Source organism: Megalobrama amblycephala, linkage group LG8 (assembly GCF_018812025.1).
Source record: "Megalobrama amblycephala isolate DHTTF-2021 linkage group LG8, ASM1881202v1, whole genome shotgun sequence".
Classification (NCBI taxonomy): domain Eukaryota; kingdom Metazoa; phylum Chordata; class Actinopteri; order Cypriniformes; family Xenocyprididae; genus Megalobrama; species Megalobrama amblycephala.
Genome location: NC_063051.1, coordinates 2,532,501 through 2,551,225, shown reverse-complemented (window position 1 = coordinate 2,551,225; position 18,725 = coordinate 2,532,501). Strand labels below are relative to the sequence as shown.

The 18,725-nt window shown below is 36.0% G+C and overlaps 1 protein-coding gene across 1 annotated transcript in view; it reads left to right on the top strand.

The window, feature by feature from the left end:
* shmt2 (serine hydroxymethyltransferase 2 (mitochondrial)) overlaps window positions 1-15,713 on the top strand; it is a 28,741-nt gene extending 13,028 nt beyond the window's left edge. The window contains exons 2-12 of the mRNA XM_048198664.1: window positions 351-530; window positions 855-934; window positions 1,960-2,160; window positions 2,236-2,317; window positions 3,679-3,801; window positions 6,240-6,379; window positions 7,680-7,842; window positions 8,012-8,111; window positions 11,763-11,918; window positions 12,294-12,401; window positions 14,767-15,713. Of these exons, the coding sequence (XP_048054621.1) occupies window positions 351-530; window positions 855-934; window positions 1,960-2,160; window positions 2,236-2,317; window positions 3,679-3,801; window positions 6,240-6,379; window positions 7,680-7,842; window positions 8,012-8,111; window positions 11,763-11,918; window positions 12,294-12,401; window positions 14,767-14,894 (1,461 nt within the window). The 3' untranslated portion in view covers window positions 14,895-15,713. The remainder of the gene's footprint in view (window positions 1-350; window positions 531-854; window positions 935-1,959; window positions 2,161-2,235; window positions 2,318-3,678; window positions 3,802-6,239; window positions 6,380-7,679; window positions 7,843-8,011; window positions 8,112-11,762; window positions 11,919-12,293; window positions 12,402-14,766) is intronic.
* The last annotated feature ends 3,012 nt before the right edge of the window (window positions 15,714-18,725 follow it).

The window sequence follows — 18,725 nt, the reverse complement described above, 5'->3', positions numbered from 1 at the left end:
AATGTGCATAATACTATAATATACTATAATATAGTACTATAATGTAGTACTAATATATATATATATATATATATATATAGTTAATTCCACATTTGATTAGTGATGTTCCGTGTGTGAAATATTAAATTTCATATTCATCTTCATAAGTTTGTCTCTCAGCAATTCTTCCTCTTCTCTTGTAATTATTGTGATTCATGGAGGACGTGTGTGTGTGTGTGTGTGTGTGTGTGTGTAATCCGCTCTTAATGGCTCTCTTACACGTTCTCGCTGCTCAGTGTTTGTTTTGTACAGATTCATCTGTTTGCGGCTCCTGAGGACGAGAGCACTGATGTGTTGTGTGTGTCTTGCAGCCGTTGGTCCGGCGTGTTCCCGTCACCGCCAGATCCCAGCATTCAGCGGCGGCGTTTGCGGATGACGAGCGCCCGTGGACGGGGCAGGAGAGCCTGGCGCAGGACGACCCGGAGATGTGGGACCTTCTGCAGAAGGAGAAGGACAGACAGAGCCGCGGACTGGAGCTCATCGCTTCAGAGGTGACCGACAGCAGATCGTCCACTCATTAACCCTCATGACTTTCAGAAGCTGAATGTTCACGCTGCTCTTTCACATAATGACAGTGAATGTGTCAATCATCATCATAACGGCCCATGTGACTCTTTCAGTCATGTGATGCTTCATGTGAGGAACAGACACAAATTTCAGTTGTTATTCTATGAAAATCTCTCCCTCCATCGCTGCTCTTCAGTCTCATTTGATTGGTTACTTCACACACAACAACCAGTAAAATAAACAACATGAGGGAGAGTAGATGATGACAGACTCTGTGTGTGTGTGTGTGTGTGTGTGTGTGTTGACAGAACTTCTGCAGTCGAGCGGCTCTCGAGGCTCAGGGTTCGTGTCTCAACAACAAGTACTCTGAAGGATACCCGGGAAAAAGGTGTGTGTAAATCTATCCATTTATTCAAAAATTACACATTGTTTTTTTTTTTTTAAAGGATTTTCACAAAGAAAATAAAAATCTTTATCTTGTGAATCCTATTTATTCATTCATTCATTCATTCATTCATTCATTCATTTTATTTTTTTTATAATTTTTTATTTACAACTATATTTTTTGTTTAATTTATCTATTTATTTTTATTTGCATTAATTTATTCATTAATTTTTCTTTTTTTTTTTTTTTTTTTTTTTTTTTTACTTTATTTTTAATTTATCCATTTTATTTATTTTTATGTGTTTGTTGGGTGAATTTTTTTTTTTTATTCAAAAAAGTCAAGGAACTGACATGAGGTGTATATATTTTGAATGGTTTTTTTTATTTTTTATTTACTACTATATTTGTTTATTTTATCATTTATTTTAATTTAATTTATTCGTTTTATTTATTTTGTTTGTTGATTGAGTTGTTTGTATTTATTTATATTCATTTACATTCATTTTCATTTATTCTATATGCATTTACTTTTTATTTACTTGTTTTTGTATAATTTTTATTTATTTACTACTTTATTTTTGTTTTATTTATTTGTATTTATTTATACATTCATTTTCATTTGTTTTTACATGCATTTTTTTATTTACTTGTATTTGTGTAATTTTACTTTATTTTTATTTATTTATTTATTTGTATTTATTTATACATTCATTTTCATTTGTTTTATGTGCATTTATTTTTTATTTACTTGTATTTGTATAATTTCTATTTACTTTATTTTATTTATTTGTATTTAATTTTTTATATGCATTTTTTTATCATTTTTAATATTTTTTTACTTGTATTTGTACCATTTTTATTTATTTACTACTTTATTTTTATTCATTTATTCATATTTACATATTTTTCCTGGTTATGAGACTGATGAGTGATAAGGTTTATTGTATCTCAGTAGCCTGATGTGGTTTAACATATATTGTGTGTGTGTGTGTGCGTGTGTGTGTGTGTGTGTGTGTGCGTGCGCGCAGGTATTACGGCGGTGCTGAGGTGGTGGATCAGATCGAGCTCTTGTGCCAGAAGAGGGCGCTGGAGGCGTTTGACCTCGACCCGGCGCTGTGGGGCGTCAACGTTCAGCCCTACTCCGGATCTCCGGCGAACTTCGCCGCTTACACGGCCGTCCTGAACCCTCATGACCGCATCATGGGTCTGGACCTGCCCGACGGCGGACAGTGAGTGACCATCATTCTCTCTCTCATCCACTCATGCAGTGAAACAGAACGTAATCGATTCTCCGTGTCTCTCAGTCTCACTCATGGCTACATGTCTGACGTCAAGCGGATCTCGGCCACGTCCATCTACTTTGAGTCGATGCCCTACAAACTCAATGTAAGTTCCACATCACATCTGACCCTCTTGGGTCACGGACACACTGTGACGTTTCAGGAGTGACGACCCTATTGAAACACAGGAGTTAATCCCATCCTGCCATATTATATAGTAATATTATAGCAGCCAAAGACTCGATACGTTCTACAACTCAGAATTAAGCTCTCAACACTGAACTGACAACTGAATGTAGCTGGACTTAAATTATACTAAATATTAAAAGGGTCAAACAGTGTGTGTGTGTGTGTGTGTGTGTGTGTGATGAATGAGTGGTCAGTCCCCTCTCTATGGGAGAGATAATAGGAAATCGACAGGCGGCCCTCAGACACACACACACACTTCGGTGTGATGGAGTGACCGACGGAGAGAGAGATTATCTGCTGTCCAGATCTCAGAGAGACTCAAACCAGAAATCAAGACAGGACTGAAGTTTGAGAGAGAGAGAGAGAGAGAGAGAGAGAGAGAGAGACGTTCCTCCTGAAATGAGCTGCAAATATAAACAACTGAAATCAGATCAGACGGCAGAAACCTTGACATGCAGAAAAAGCGTCAGTGTGAAAATGATTGAAGTTTGAGTGAAATGATGGAGTCTGATGATGGTATTGCTGTAAAATCGCTCATGTTTACAGATGAGAGTCTTGCTGATTATTGCATATTTAAATGCAAGTTAATTTATAATTTAACTTTTGTCAGTTTTCTCAAAGCATCTTAAGCATCTCGCGTTTATAGTAGCAGCTGTCACATTATAAATCAGCGATTCACAAAGTTTTTTCATGGAAAAGAATTTTAAAGGTATTATTTCAATAATTTCAAGGATTAGTTCACTTCAGAATTAAAATTTCCTGATTAATTTATTCACCTCCATGTCATCCAAGATGTTCATGTCTTTCTTTCTTCAGTCGAATCATTTGTGGTTAAAAAGTATATACATTTTTAATTTTTTTAAGAAAATGTCTGATGGTTTCTCTAGATCAGACTCTTATTCCTCGTCTGGGATCATGTAGAGCTCTTTGAAGCTGCACTGAAACTGACATTTGGACCTTCAACCCGTTGAACCCCAGTGAAGTCCACTATATGGAGAAAATCCTGGAATGTTTTCCTCATGAAGAAAGAAAGACAAACATCTTAGATGACATGGGTTCAGTTTCACCATTTCACAAAGCTTGTTTCATTGCTAGAATTCAGGAAGTATTCTGTCATCAGTCAGAGATGAGTGTATCCATATGGCACTAATATAAGGATGATAAACCTGGATGTGAGAAACACGTGTTGAGACGCTGCGTCTGCGTTCGGCTGCTTCTGAATGCAGAAATACGCTGTTGTAAACACCTTAATGCCTCACATCTCTCTCTCTCTCTCAGCCTAAATCAGGTCTGATCGACTATGATCAGATGGAGCTGACGGCTCGACTCTTCCGACCCAAACTCATCATCGCCGGAACCAGCGCTTACGCTCGCCTCATCGACTACAGCCGCATCAAGAAGGTCCGTCTTACTTTCTCATTTCAGTTTTTCACACTGCAACTTTGTGACACTGACACTGACACTGAACTGATCTCTATTGTCTTTTTAGAGCTGCTTTACAGCTGAAAGTGAATTTGTTTAATAATTGATGAAAAATTGATGAATTGTTTAACTGCTCATGCCTGACGCCTCAGAGATGACAAACATTCAGTGTTCTCCCACTTTCTGCTCACACACACACACACACACACACACACACACACACACACACACTCTCGCTGCAGTGTCACTGTCAGCACTTAATCACATTTCCTTTCACACACACATTATCAGCAGTAACAATGATGATTGTTCTCATTAACACTGATAAAATGATGTTTCAAATCTGTTTGATGGACAGTAAAATGCCCATAATTCCATTCTGCAGTCACTCAGAGTTCATGATGAATCTCCTCTCGTTTATTTGGTGTGTATCTGCCCTACATAGACAGCACATGAAGGCGTCACATCTTGCCTCCTAAGATGAAATGCATGTATTTTTCACAGTGACCATCCCAACATGCAAGACTTCTGGTCGCTTTGTCATGTGCTGTCTATTTAGGGCGCTCGCTAGGGATTGAACAGAGCCCATATCTGAGGAAGCTTGATATGCTACGGAATAAAAAATTAAAAAGGTAATAGCGACTTTTTATCTCACAATTTTGACTTTTTTCTTTTGCGAGGGAGTTGCAAGATATAAATTACGGGTTTGTAACTTGCAATGGTGAGAAAAAAAGTCAGAATCCTGAAAAATAAAATGTATCCTGGTTTCAACTGTTTTCAACATTGAAAATAATCATAAATGTTTCTTGAGCAGCAAATCATCATATTAGAATGATTTCTGAAGGATCATGTGACACTGAAGACTGGAGTAATGATGCTGAAAATTCAGCTTTGATCACAGGAATAAATTATAATATTGTTTAGTGATTTTTACAGTATTTTTAATCAAATAAATTCAGCTTTATCACAGGAATAAATTATATTTTACTATATATTCACATAGAAAACAGCTATTTTAAATTGTAATAATATTTTGTGATTTTTACTGTATTTTTAATTAAACAAATTCAGCTTTATCACAAGAATAAATTATATTTTACTATATATTCACATAGAAAACAGCTGTTTTACATTATAAAAATATTTCACAATTTTTACTGTATTTTTAATTAAATAAATTCAGCTTTATCACAGGAATAAATTATATTTTACTATATATTCACATAGAAAACAGCTGTTCTACATTATAAAAATATTTCACAATTTTTACTGTATTTTTAATTAAACAAATTCAGCTTTATCACAGGAATAAATTATATTTTACTATATGTTCACATAGAAAACAGCTATTTTAAATTGGAAAAATATTTCACAATTTTTACTGTATTTTTAATTAAATAAATTCAGCTTTATCACAGGAATAAATTATATTTTACTATATATTCGCATAGAAAACAGCTGTTTTAAATTGTAATAATATTTCACAATTTTTACTGTATTTTTAATTAAATAAATTCAGCTTTATCACAAGAATAAATTATATTTTACTATATTTTCACATAGAAAACAGCTTTTTTACATTATAAAAATATTTCACAATTTTTACTGTATTTTTAATTAAATAAATTCAGCTTTATCACAGGAATAAATTATATTTTACTATATATTCACATAGAAAACAGCTATTTTAAATTGGAAAAATATTTCACAATTTTTACTGTATTTTTGATCAAATAAATGCAGCTTTGGTGAGCAGAAGAGACTCTTTCTAAATCTGAGTTATTGCAAGATCACTCAAAATTATGATTTTATAACTTGCAATTGCGAGAGAAAAAAAGTCAGAATTGAGAGATAAAAAGTTGCAATTATTACCTTTTTTTTAAAAATCTTTTTATTCCATGGCATGCCATACATCTGTGTGTTTCTGAGAGTTTTCACTCATCGCATATCGCGCTCCAGGTTTTCTGTGTTTTCTTAAGCTGCTCCTGGAGGCTGAGATTGTGTGTGTTTCATGTTTGTTGCTAGAATTCACTGTGGCCTGATTTCACTGCGAGATAAACACGAGGTCAGCAGCGTGCACACACACACACACACACGCATGCACACACACACACACACACACACCAGGACAGATTAAGTGTATCTGTGCATAAAATTATCAGTGTATAATCAGCTGGAAATTATTTTTACCCCCTGAAAACATGTCGTCATGCTCAGAAGTGTTTGTGAAGCGCCTGCGGTATCTGGGTCTCGTTCCCCGGAGACGCGAGCGGATCTCATCGGGTCACTCTCAGATGGGCTGATAACGGGAACGCTTTGATTGTGATATTTGCTGTGAGCGCAGCGGATCTGAGCTTCTGAACGCTTTCATAATCTACTCAAAGCTCTTTATTACTCTCTCCCTCTCACTCTCTCAGTTGTGTACCGAGCTGAACGCGTACTTGCTGGCGGACATGGCTCACATCAGCGGGCTGGTGGCCGGGAAAGCCGTTCCCTCGCCGTTCGAACACGCCGACCTCGTCACGTCAACCACCCACAAATCACTGCGAGGATCCAGGTACACACCTGAACCGCTGTCATTCAGTCGGAGACCTGTGTGACATCACTGACTGTGTGTGGATACGTGTTTTATGCAAATTAGTGCATTAGAATTGATATATTTTGGGTCACAAGAAATTAATACTTTTATTTAGCAATGATGTATTAAATTGATCAAAAGTGACAGTAAAGACATTTATAATGTTACAAAAGATTCTATTTCAAATAAACACTGTTCTTTTGAACTTTATATTCATTAAAGAATCCTGACAAATAAAATGTATCACAGTTTCCGCAAAAATCTGAAACTGTTTTCAACATTGATAATAATCATAAATGTTTCTTGAGCAGGAAATCATCATATTAGAATGATTTCTGAAGGATCATGTGACACTGAAGACTGGAGTAATGATGCTGAAAATTCAGCTTTGATCACAGGAATATATTACACTTTACTATATATTCACATAGAAAACAGCTGATTTACATTGTAAAAATATTTCACAATTTTTACTGTATTTTTGATCAAATGAATGCATCTTTGGTGAGCAGAAGAAACTTTTAAAAATATTAAAACATCTTACTGACCCCAAACATAGGCCTATATCATTCTAACACACCATGATGATGTTTGAAATGATAATATTTAAATAATTTTTATTTTATCTATTTAGCCAAGCATATCATTTAAGAACATTTTGGGGGGATTTTGTATTTTTGAAGGAAGATGAACAATTAGAAAGCTGAAAATGCAGCTTTGATAACAGAAATAAATTACATTTTACTGTATATTCACATAGAAAACAGCTTTTTTTAAATCATAATATTTCAAAATTTTTACTGTATTTTTGATCAAATAAATGCATCATATCAGAATGATTTCTGAAGAATCATGTGACACTAAAGACTGGAGTAATGATGCTGAAAATTCAGCTTTGATCACAGGAATAAATTACATTTTACTATATATTCACATAGAAAACAGCTGTTTTAAATCATAATAATATTTCACAATTTTTACTGTATTTTTGATCAAATTATTTCTAAATTATTTCTGAATCTTAATTATTTTAAACTTCTGAACAGTAATGAACAGTTATATTGTCACAAGATGATGAATTAAAATGCTTATTTTGTGTATTTTTTGTAAATTGTAAAGATGTAACTTGGCAGTCTGGTTAAAACTGAAAGTCAAGTTGAGCACATTGCACTGTGGGATAGAGATGATCTGGATGTTGCATGCATACAGAACACAGTGTTATTCTGATCTTACATCATTAACTGTGTCTCCTCCTCCTCTCATGTGGCTCCTCCCCCAGGGCGGGGCTTATATTCTACCGTAAGGGCGTGCGCTCGCTGGATAAGAAAGGCAAAGAGGTCATGTACGACCTGGAGGAGAAGGTCAACTTCTCTGTGTTCCCTTCGCTTCAGGGCGGCCCACACAATCATGCCATCGCTGGCGTCGCTGTGGCTCTCAAACAGGTACGACGGCTGACTCCTAAATTCCACTTGCTGTTCAATAATCTCCTGCAGTCCTAGAGCTCCCGCATCTTTTATTCTGTCTCATCTTTCTCTGAACAATGGCTCGTGCTCTTGGGAACTCATTTATGGTTTTTGATAATTGATGGCTCTTCATTCGGTCTCTCTTCAGGCCTCGACGCCCATGTTTCGCGAGTACATCGCTCAGGTTCTGAAGAACTCCAAGGCCATGGCCGACGCGCTGCTGAAGAAGGGCTACACGCTCGTCTCCGGTGGGTTTGTTTTTTTTTTGTTTTTTTTACACGTGTGCGGTCTATCTTTGTGAAGTCAAGCTGCTGTAGGTTTTTCTCTTTAAGAAAGTTCACCTAAAAATGAAATGAATTCTGACTTTCAGAACCAAATCTTCAGAATACAATTTTTTAATTAAAGCTGCAAGCAGCATTTACCGGGGTTCAAGCATTTAAGGCCTTTAAGCACATAAAAAGTTATTATATTTTATTTAGCAAGCATGTAAACACTTAGATCAGAGAAGGAAAAGACCATTTACAGGCAATTCAGTAAGGAAAAACATGTTTTTTTGACAGTTATAGCGCCATCTATTGCCCAATCTCCACCACTTTTTTTGGGCATCCTCAGAGTGTGTCCATACATATGTGTGCCAATTTTGGTGAAAATATCTCATTTTGTTTTGAAGTTATAGACATTTATATTTAAGAGAGCATAAAAAATGACCCATGAAAGACTTTGATTGGATTTTTTTGCCACTTCCTATCAAAATTTTGACATTTGGGCTTAGGTTCCGTGTTTCCTGCACTGGTTTCGTCTCAATTGGACTAACGGTTTCGAAGATATTCGCAAAAGTTTAAGCGCTAAATCAAATCGTGGCACAAACCATAAGGTGAAACCTAACATGTTTGGTATCGTTGGACTCAGCAAGGATTCAGGAGTCTAAAGACGTGACTCCCATGAAAATATGTTGACCACATCCAAAGTTATATATATTTTCATCTAAAACATTAAAATCATATGTTTTTTAAAGTTTTTTCACAATTATAGCGCCACCTATGGTCCGATTGGCATGCTTCTTTGGAGTCATATGCTGTTCTGACTTTTCTTTTAGGATTTATAGGCTTTTGGGTATATTTAGTCACACCCACTTTCTAAAATACTCTGTTATTGCGACCCAAAGGGTAAAGTTCAACTTTTTTTTTTGATAATTATTGATCTAGAGAATTGTCCTGCACTGGTTTTGTTCCGATCGGGCGAAAAACTTAGGACTAGTTCGCAAAAGTAGGTTTTTCAAATATTCGTGAATAATTAATGAACAATTTGATTGACAGCATTGGTTCTTGAGGCAAAGTTGTTCAGCATGAGGAGATTTATCAAATGATATGCATATTGTGTGGATCTGTGAAAGCACACGTAAAACTCGTTAGTGCCAACTAGTGGCCGATTTCTTTCAAAATTCTTACAGACCTCTAGGACCACGAGTCGAACATGCCCACCGCCAATGTCCTCATAGACTATCATGCCCCCTTGGACCAAAACACTGCATGCCATATTTCAAGTCGATCGGACTAACGGTTGCATAGTTACAGCTTTTTTCATGTTATAGCGTCACCTAGTGTACAATCAATGCGATTATTTTTATCATGCTCAAAGATTGAGTACCGAGTTTGGTGCAAATATCTAATTTCGTTCTTGAGTTATAACCATTTAGTAAAAGTGACTCCGCCCTCGTCGTTCGTTTTGGCGCCCCTTAGTGACCGTGAATCAAAATTTTTTTTGGTAATTATTGATATTCAGACTACAGAGAACATTTCTGCACTTGTTTGGTTCTGATTGGGTCAAACACTTACGATTCCAACGATATAAGACACTTAGGCCTAACGGTTCAGGAGTTATGAGCCATTTCGTATTTTTGACCACTGTAGCGCCCCCATCAGGCCAATCGGGGCGAGCCTTGGTGACGACGTAGGCAGTGTCCCCAAAGTTTCAAGTCTCTACGACTTACGGTTTGATCCGCCCGATCACTTTTAGGGGAGAATGCCGATCCTTGGAAAATTTAACAATTACAAAAGAGTTTCAGCGCTACGCCTCGAACCCCAATGAAATCTGAGAGGATTTTTTACTTCATCGGAAGTTTTTGGCACTTGCCGCGTGAACAAAAAAAAAATCATGTAGTCACTTTTGTTTGCTGTCAAAAATTAGCACATTGGAAATTTTATGCATCTATTTGTTTTAGAATGAGGCAGTTTTTATTGGTAAAATGAAATTGATCAGTCCTTCATTTAGACTCTTCCACTTAAAGCAAAGGAGTTAATTTGCTCTGTCTTTTCCTCAGTTTAATAATTGTTTCTGATGTTAATTATTCACAGTCTTCAGCTGCTAATTTCCTCATTATAAGCAGCAGCGTTTTACAGAAACGCTCTCTCATGTCCCATCAGCCGGCTCCAGGTGAATCCAAATCACTTTTATTGAAGAATAAACCAGCAGAACGAATGTTTGACTAACTCTTCGTCTGAAGTGCTGAACATTTTAATCGTGTTTTAATGATGTTTTTGTGCATTCGGGGCCTGTGCTGTGGATATTGTTGTTGTTCGTTCAGTGCAAACGGCCCTTAAGTGAAAACGTGTGAAATCAAGCCGAGAATCAGCTGCACGATAACCGACATATGCGAAACTAATTGAATAGCTGTATGTATCTCTAGCTGTTTATATCGCCACACATGTTGTTGTGCTTCTGTTCTGTGTCTAAAGCTGCTGCAAATCATTTTCACCTGGTTCGAAAGACGACTGACTCCGTTTACTCTAACGGACCCTTAATTTGACCATTTAAAAGTCGTCATGGTTTGGGAAACTTCTATAGAGTTGAATGGAAACTACAAGTACAATTTCAAAAGAAAAATCCATGATAGCATTTCAATGGCTTTACAAAAGGAAAATGTTGGTCAGAAGAGAGAAAAATGTCAAATTTCCCTCCTGTGTTAGAAACACTCACACAGCAGCTTAACTAGTTTTCTGTCATTTAATGCCAAGGTAATGAAACACAAAGTATAGCGCTATAAATATACTTAATTTTTTTACAAAAGAAAAACCTTGCTAGATTTACAATATTAATAACTGTGGAAATGCGTCATCACAGTCTGTGAAATGCTCTTATTGTTCATGATTCATCAGTTTTGTTTTTCTAAAGAAACAATAGAAATAATGTAATAAATTCTGAAACAGCTTTTCTAACGTCATCCACCTTCATATAAGGACAGTTTTACAATTCAATAATGCATCAGGGAGAAAATCAAGTCGTCTTCTATATAAAAAATGGACATAAAATGTGTTTTGAACAGTTGATTTTAATTAAGAATGCATTGATATGAATTTTGGCCGATAACCGATAATTCTTTATATTTGAAAGCCGATAACCGATATATTGGCCGATAAATCTAAATCCAAATGTTTATATCATTTTTTTAGAGCCTGATTACAAAGACAGAAGTTTCAGAAGATTAAAAGCCATGTCTCTATAATGTTCTCATTATAATATTATGTAGCCGATATGACAGATGTTGCACTTAACTGTATTTTCCTTTCTGAAGTGGTTTAAATCATATTTCAAGCAATTCATAACCATCATGGTGATCCGTGTGCATCTGAAGTGTTTCAGCTGAAGAAAATTATACATTATTTATCAGCTTTAATATATCGGCCAAATTTTCGTATCTGGCCGATAACATTAAAAATGATCATATATCAGCCGATACTGATATGGTAGCCGATATATCGTGCATCCTTTATTTTAATGCATAATAACCTCATAAACTGTTATTTCAGGGAATAATATCAGGTGGATAATATTACTGAATATTAAGTGTGTTTTGAAATGACCCAAGAGCTCAAACGAGACACTCTTTTGTGTTTCTTCAGGAGGAACCGATAATCATCTGGTTCTGGTGGATCTGAGGCCTCAGGGAATGGACGGAGCACGTGCAGAACGAGTTCTGGAGCTGGTGTCCATCACGGCCAACAAGAACACGTGTCCCGGAGACAAGAGCGCGCTTACGCCCGGCGGCCTGCGGCTCGGTGAGAGAAACGGATAAAGCTCCCACTAGATCTGCTTCCATTCAAAGTTGTGAATTTAATTTGTGGAATTTGGCATAAAACACAGCAGCATTTCCATCCCATGTGTTCATAAGAATAAAATCGTCACTTCCTGGGAAATTGGTGCGAAATATCAGTAATAAACAACACCAGGCCAATGGCGCCCTCTGCTGGCATTTGTTATAATACATAACGTACTTAAGATGATTGTTTACTGTTATGTATTATTATCACAAAAAATAGCCGATTTACTCGTTTGTGAATGCAGTCGTGTGAGCAATATCACAAAATTCACATAAAAATAGGTGGATGGAAACATAGCTATTGAGTGCTGTAATTCATCTTCTGGTATCCCAGGAACCCCTGCGCTCACGTCCCGCCAGTTCAAGGAATCAGACTTCCAGCAGGTGGTGGATTTCATAGATCAGGGCATCAAGATCGCTCTGGACGTGAAGACCAAGACCAGTGAGTTCTAGATCTCTGCTTCTCCTTTGTGTTTCTGCTCAGACATTCACTGGATGAATAAACAATACTGTGTTTTATTGGGTGTTTGACGGCTGACAGCATCACAGTATGTTTTTTTCTACATTAAAACAAACCTTTTTAGCTATAGAGAATTTAGAGTATGATTCATGATTATTTATGGAAGCTTGTTTTCACCACGGAGTAACAACAATAAAAGGTAATCGCGACTTTTTATCTCACAATTGTGTTTTGTGTTATAAAAGTCACAATTAAAGGTGCAATACGTAATATTTTCTGTCCGCTAGAGGTCGCTAGAAGCCTATTCAAAACAAAGGGGACATGTGCCGGTGGAAACAATCGGGATAGGACTCGGGAATAAATCATGCTCATGGATGCGATTATTAACGTTACTGTAGTGTGAAGCAGAGCAGGAGCGAGTGTTGTGGAGCTGAACGAGGAGCTGGAGCGATTGATCAACACACGCCTCACGAGCGGCGGGACTTTTATTATGACACAGTCGCCGGCGCCGCTTCCGCTTTTCCGGTCATGAGTATGAGGTAACGCAGCTCTGTTTATCATATTAGATAGTGTTGAAAATGATGTTATAACGTTACTCTGTGCGTTCGCTCGGCGGCTGCTGTGAGACACTGTTACACACTGCAGTAAGATAGATCGATTTTACAATATCATATTAAATGCTGGATGATTGTGTTGATAAATGCATGCAATAAATTTTAAAACGTATTGTATGATGGAGAAAATGCTGTATTACTGTTACTAAAAATAAAGCTGCATCTGATTATGCTATGTTAGCTACTTGACAAAATAGTGTTTTTCTCTGAGGCATGGTAAAGCATGAGACTCGCAAAACATCAAGAAAATGTGTTGAGCTATATAACAGTGATTAGTTTTCTGTCTATAAATATATCAAAACAGTTGTTCCCTTGTCTATTAAAACATGTAAATATTAAAGCGTTTTTGGTGTTTCCATGGTTTCTACAAAATAAACCAGAAACCGAGGGTAACGCGGGTATGACGCCATTGACAGGCGACTCCTCACACGTCCCGGAGCCTTGATTAAAATTGCAATTTTCTCACGATTTACAAATAGTTGCAAACATTTGGGATATTGTAAGTACTCAAGTGAACAAAATATATAACACTGGCCTAGTGGTTTTGGGATATTTTACTGCAAAAATATTACATATTGCACCTTTATTTTGTTTTATTCCATGTTGGAAACAAGCCTCAATTATTTAAAACATAAGATATATTTTTCAGAGTCATTCATTGTAAATATTGTGTAAATTCTGTTTGTTTAATTTAAGCAATTTTTTGCATGTTGCCATCAGTAATTCTAATATTTGTCAGATGCTCACCTCTATAAAAATCAGTATCATCATGTGTCATTAAAAACGTTGAATGTTGAAAACAGTTGTACTGCCTTATATTTTTGTGGAAACTTTCATAAACTATTCGAAGTTTGGGTAAATTGATCAAAAGTGACAATAAAGACATTTATAATGTTACAAATGATTCTATTTCAAATAAATGCTGTTCTTTTGCACTTTATATTCATCAAAGAATCCTGAAAAATAAAATGCATCACAGTTTCCGCAAAAATATGAACTGCTTTCAACACTGATAATAATCATAAATGTTTCTTGAGCAGCAAATCATCATATTAGAATGATTTCTGAAGGATCATGTGACACTGAAGACTGGAGTAATGATGCTGAAAATTCAGCTTTGATCACAGCAATAAATTACACTTTACTATATATTCACATAGAAAACAGCTGATTTACATTGGAATAATATTTCACAATTTTTACTGTATTTTTAATTAAATAAATGCAGCTTTATCACAAGAATAAATTATATTTTACTATATATTCACATAGAAAACTGCTGATTTACATTGGAATAATATTTCACAATTATTACTGTATTTTTAATTAAATAAATTCAGCTTTATCACAAGAATAAATTATATTTTACTATATATTCACATAGAAAACGGCTGATTTACATTGGAATAATATTTCACAATTTTTACTGTATTTTTAATTAAATAAATTCAGCTTTATCACAAGAATAAATTATATTTTACTATATATTCACATAGAAAACAGGTGTTTTAAATTGTAATAATATTTCACAATTTTTACTGTATTTTTAATTAAATAAATTCAGCTTTATCACAAGAATAAATTATATTTTACTATATATTCACATAGAAAACAGCTGATTTACATTGTAAAAATAATTCACAATTTTTACTGTATTTTTGATCAAATAAATTCAGTGTTCTGTTTTGCTGTTATCATTTTCTCTTACATTATACTAATTTTTCCCCCTTCAGAAAAACTGGCCGATTTCAAGAGTTTCCTGCTGGAAGATGCAGAGACGGCGTCTCGTATCGCTGACCTGCGTCTGCGCGTGGAGGCTTTCGCCCGTCCGTTCCCCATGCCTGGATTCCACGACCATTAAAGCGGGAGTAATCTGGGTAACGAGGGAGCGGATCGCACACGCCGCCGGCTCTTTCCCGTGTCCACACACTCACGAAGAGTCTTAATTTTCTTTCCTTTTTTTTTTTTGGTTTAGCTTTACGATCAATCACTACTTTATTAATCATTTACTGGAACTAAAAGTCTTAAAGTGACCAGTAGTGCACGTAGGTAGCGTCCCAATCCCATCAAACTGACTTGAACATGGAAGAACGAAACACACTGGACAGTATTTGACAGTAAATTCGGTTACATTATCGGCATGTGTTTATCATTCAGACGCCAGCGCTGTGGATGATTTATTCCTTCTGGGTGATGTTCGGGACGCGACTAACATCTTTATCTTCCATATCGAGTGAGAAACAAATGTTTCTATGACAGACTAATGATGCTAAATGTTTACAGACTGTGATTCTCATTTTCTTCCTTAAAAGCTCAGAACAGTTTTTCTACTTGAGTCTTAGTAGTTCTTCGCCTTTGATAATTGAAGCTGTTTTGTAAATGTACAGTAGTGTATGTAAACGTCTCGTCTTTACGTTGCTGGAGTATTTGTCGGATCTCATATGGAGTGATTCTGTTCTTTGCTCTGGAGCGTTGACGGCGCGGTTGTAAACAGATGTATTGATATTGATAAATACTTTCATGTTGCACACGTCTACAATCCTCCACCTTCATTCTCCTGGATTCTGCCTGGCAAAACACCTTTTTATCACAAAATGATTCTTTTTAAATGGACAGATCTTTACAAATAATTTTCTAAAAATGTCTAATCCCAATAAAATCATACCGTAGGAAAATGCAACTCTTTTTCCTGCTCATTTTTATGTCTGTGTGTGTGTGAGAGTGTGTGTGTGGGTGGAGATCATTGATCAGCTCTGTTCTGATCGCAGCAGTCGTTCTGGCCCGTCATCTTCAGCGGAATAATGTTTTTTGAGTCAGAGGATTATTCTGAAAAGTGCATTTAAAAATACATCTCAGCATAATATGACAGACTGAAAGAGTTGCTGTTTAATCAATGGATTAAAGTGAGCATTAAAACAGTTTGTTCAGGTCAAGTCAAACCCTAAAATCACAAGTAATTATATTTTTAATGTAACCTATTCTGACATTTACTTACATATTTCCACACATAAACTTTTACACTGAATTTGGTGTGGGATTTGCTTTAAAACAATGTTCACTCAGAAATTGCTAGTAAATTTCACAAATAATTGTAGCAACACTTTACAATAAGGTTCCATTTGTTAACATGAACTAATGATGAACAATTCTTCTACAGCATTTATTAATCTTAATTTTAAACTACATATACTAATAAATTATTTAAATCAAAGGTTGCATCTTTTAACATTAGTTAATGCACTGAGTAAAATAAACAATGAACAATTATATTTTTATAAGCTAAAAATGCTGCAAAAATATATTGCTCAATGTTAGTTTGTTGCACATTGAAATATAGCTGCAAGCAGCAATTAAGTGGCCAAGCACAAATGAGGCATAATGAGTTATTAGACTTCAGTGATGACTAATTAAAGACATTTTTGGGCAAAATGTTATGCAAAATTGCTGAAAAATCAAATACAAGCACTAGTAATATGATTTAACTGCTTATCGCTTTTGACCAGTAGGTGGCGCTGTTACCAAAGTGATGTTGTGTGGTCAGTGTGAGGATACAATGACACATACGAAGGTTGGTGCCAATATGCAAAGTTGCAGCCTCAGAATCAGCTTGGCACCATGGCAACAGATTTGTTGATGTGTTATTCGAGAACGGTTTGGTTAATCAAAAAGATTTTAATAACTTATTGTAGGCATGTTCTCACAACAATCTGTGCCAATTTTGGTAAAAATTGGACAAACGGTCTAGGAGAAATTCAAAATGGCGGGCAGACATTTTGCATTCATAAAATACAGCATTTTACAACAAAATTCAAACTTGTCGACACCCAAAATGGGCGAAATGGGAAACTACACTGTTCAGAATTTATAAAAGCCATTTTCCATATCTCCTGACTAGTAGGTGGCGCTGTGCTGAAACGCTGTAGCCTCAGGTCATGCTTGTGATGACATGTACCAAGACTCATCTCAATACGCTAAAACGTTGCAGAGATACAGCCTCGCATCCATTTTTACGTGCTCTTCGTCTAATTCATTGGCGCGTTATTGGAAAACCGTTGGGTTTATCAAAAAGATTTTAATAACTTTTTGCCAACATGGTCTGAAGATGTTGTGTGCCAATTTTAGTGAAAATCAAACAAACTGTCAAGGACGAGTTCGAAAAAGTAGATTTTCAAAGAAATTCAATATGGCGCGCAGACATTTTGACCAACTATGGCATAATTGGTATGACTCAAGGAATCAATCAACTCTAGTTTCATTAAAAAGACAAAATCAATTTTCTTTTTGGAAATTTTATTATAATTTTTTAGCCATAAGGTGGTGCTGTCTCAAATTTGAGTACCTTCAGGTCATAGTGCTGATGACACATACAAAGTTTCATAGTGTGTTCATAAAATACGACATTTTACAACAAAATTAAAATTTGCTGAAAAATTGGGTATAATTCGACTCTGTATGCTGCACTGTTGGGGCCAACAATTCAGAAGTTATAAGCAAAAAAAAGCCATTTTTCATACCTCCTGACCAGTAGGTGGCGCTGTGCCAAAATGCTGCATGTAACCTCAGCCGTCAGGTCATGCTTGTGATGACATGTACCAAGACTCATCTCAATACGCTAAAGCGTTGCAGAGATTTAGCCTCGCATCCATTTTTACGTGCTCTTCGTCTAATTCGTTCGCGCGTTATTGGAAAACGGTTGGGTTTATCAAAAAGATTTTAATAACTTTTTGCCAACATGGTCTGAAGATGATGTGTGCCAATTTTAGTGAAAATCAAACAAACTGTCAAGGACGAGTTCAAAAAAGTAGGTTTTCAAAGAAATTCAATATGGCGCGCAGACATTTTGACCAACTATGGCATAATTGGTATGACTCAAGGAATCAATCAACTCTAGTTTCATTAAAAAGACAAAATCAATCAAAAGTAATTAACATTTTTGGAAATTTCATTATAATTTTTTAGCCATAAGGTGGCGCTGTCTCAACTTTGAGTACCTTCAGGGCATAGTGCTGATGACGCATACAAAGTTTCATAATGTGTTCATAAAATACATCATTTTACAACAAAAGTCAGCCTTGTCGACGCTCAAAATGGACAACGTGGGAAATTTGGGTATCATTTGACTCTGTATGCTGCACTGTTTGGGCAAACCATTCAAGAAAATTGGACAAACTGTCTAGGATGAGTTAAAAAAAAGTCTCTCTCTTTTTTTTTTTTTTCGTAAAATCATTATGGTGGAAAATTTTTGTGATGGAAAATGACAACATAGGTTGCAATCGAAGTCAAGCAATCAGAAGAAAAAATAATTTTGCTTCTATCCATTACAGTTCTTTTAGGTGAGATGTCTCAGTTTTCTCTCATTCCGTGAACAAACACATCATGAGTGAATCCCGGTGTGCTCGTGTCACCGGTTCGCGTCCGCCGCATCATTCGCCCGTGTCGGTGTGTGTGTGTTTGCTTTGGGATCTCGGAGATGAGCTGACATGATCGGGAATTCTCTCTCCTTCCTTCTCCTCCTCCTGCAGGCACAGACAGGCGCTAATTTGACAATAAATCAGCGAGGGACGGATAGACGACAGCAGCCGCAATTAACTTTTGTTCATTGTCCCTCGTTATTTTTGACAGAGTTTTGAAAAGTGTCCATCAATGCCGGTTAATATGGGTTTAAAACACAAAGTTTGTTTCTGCAATAAAA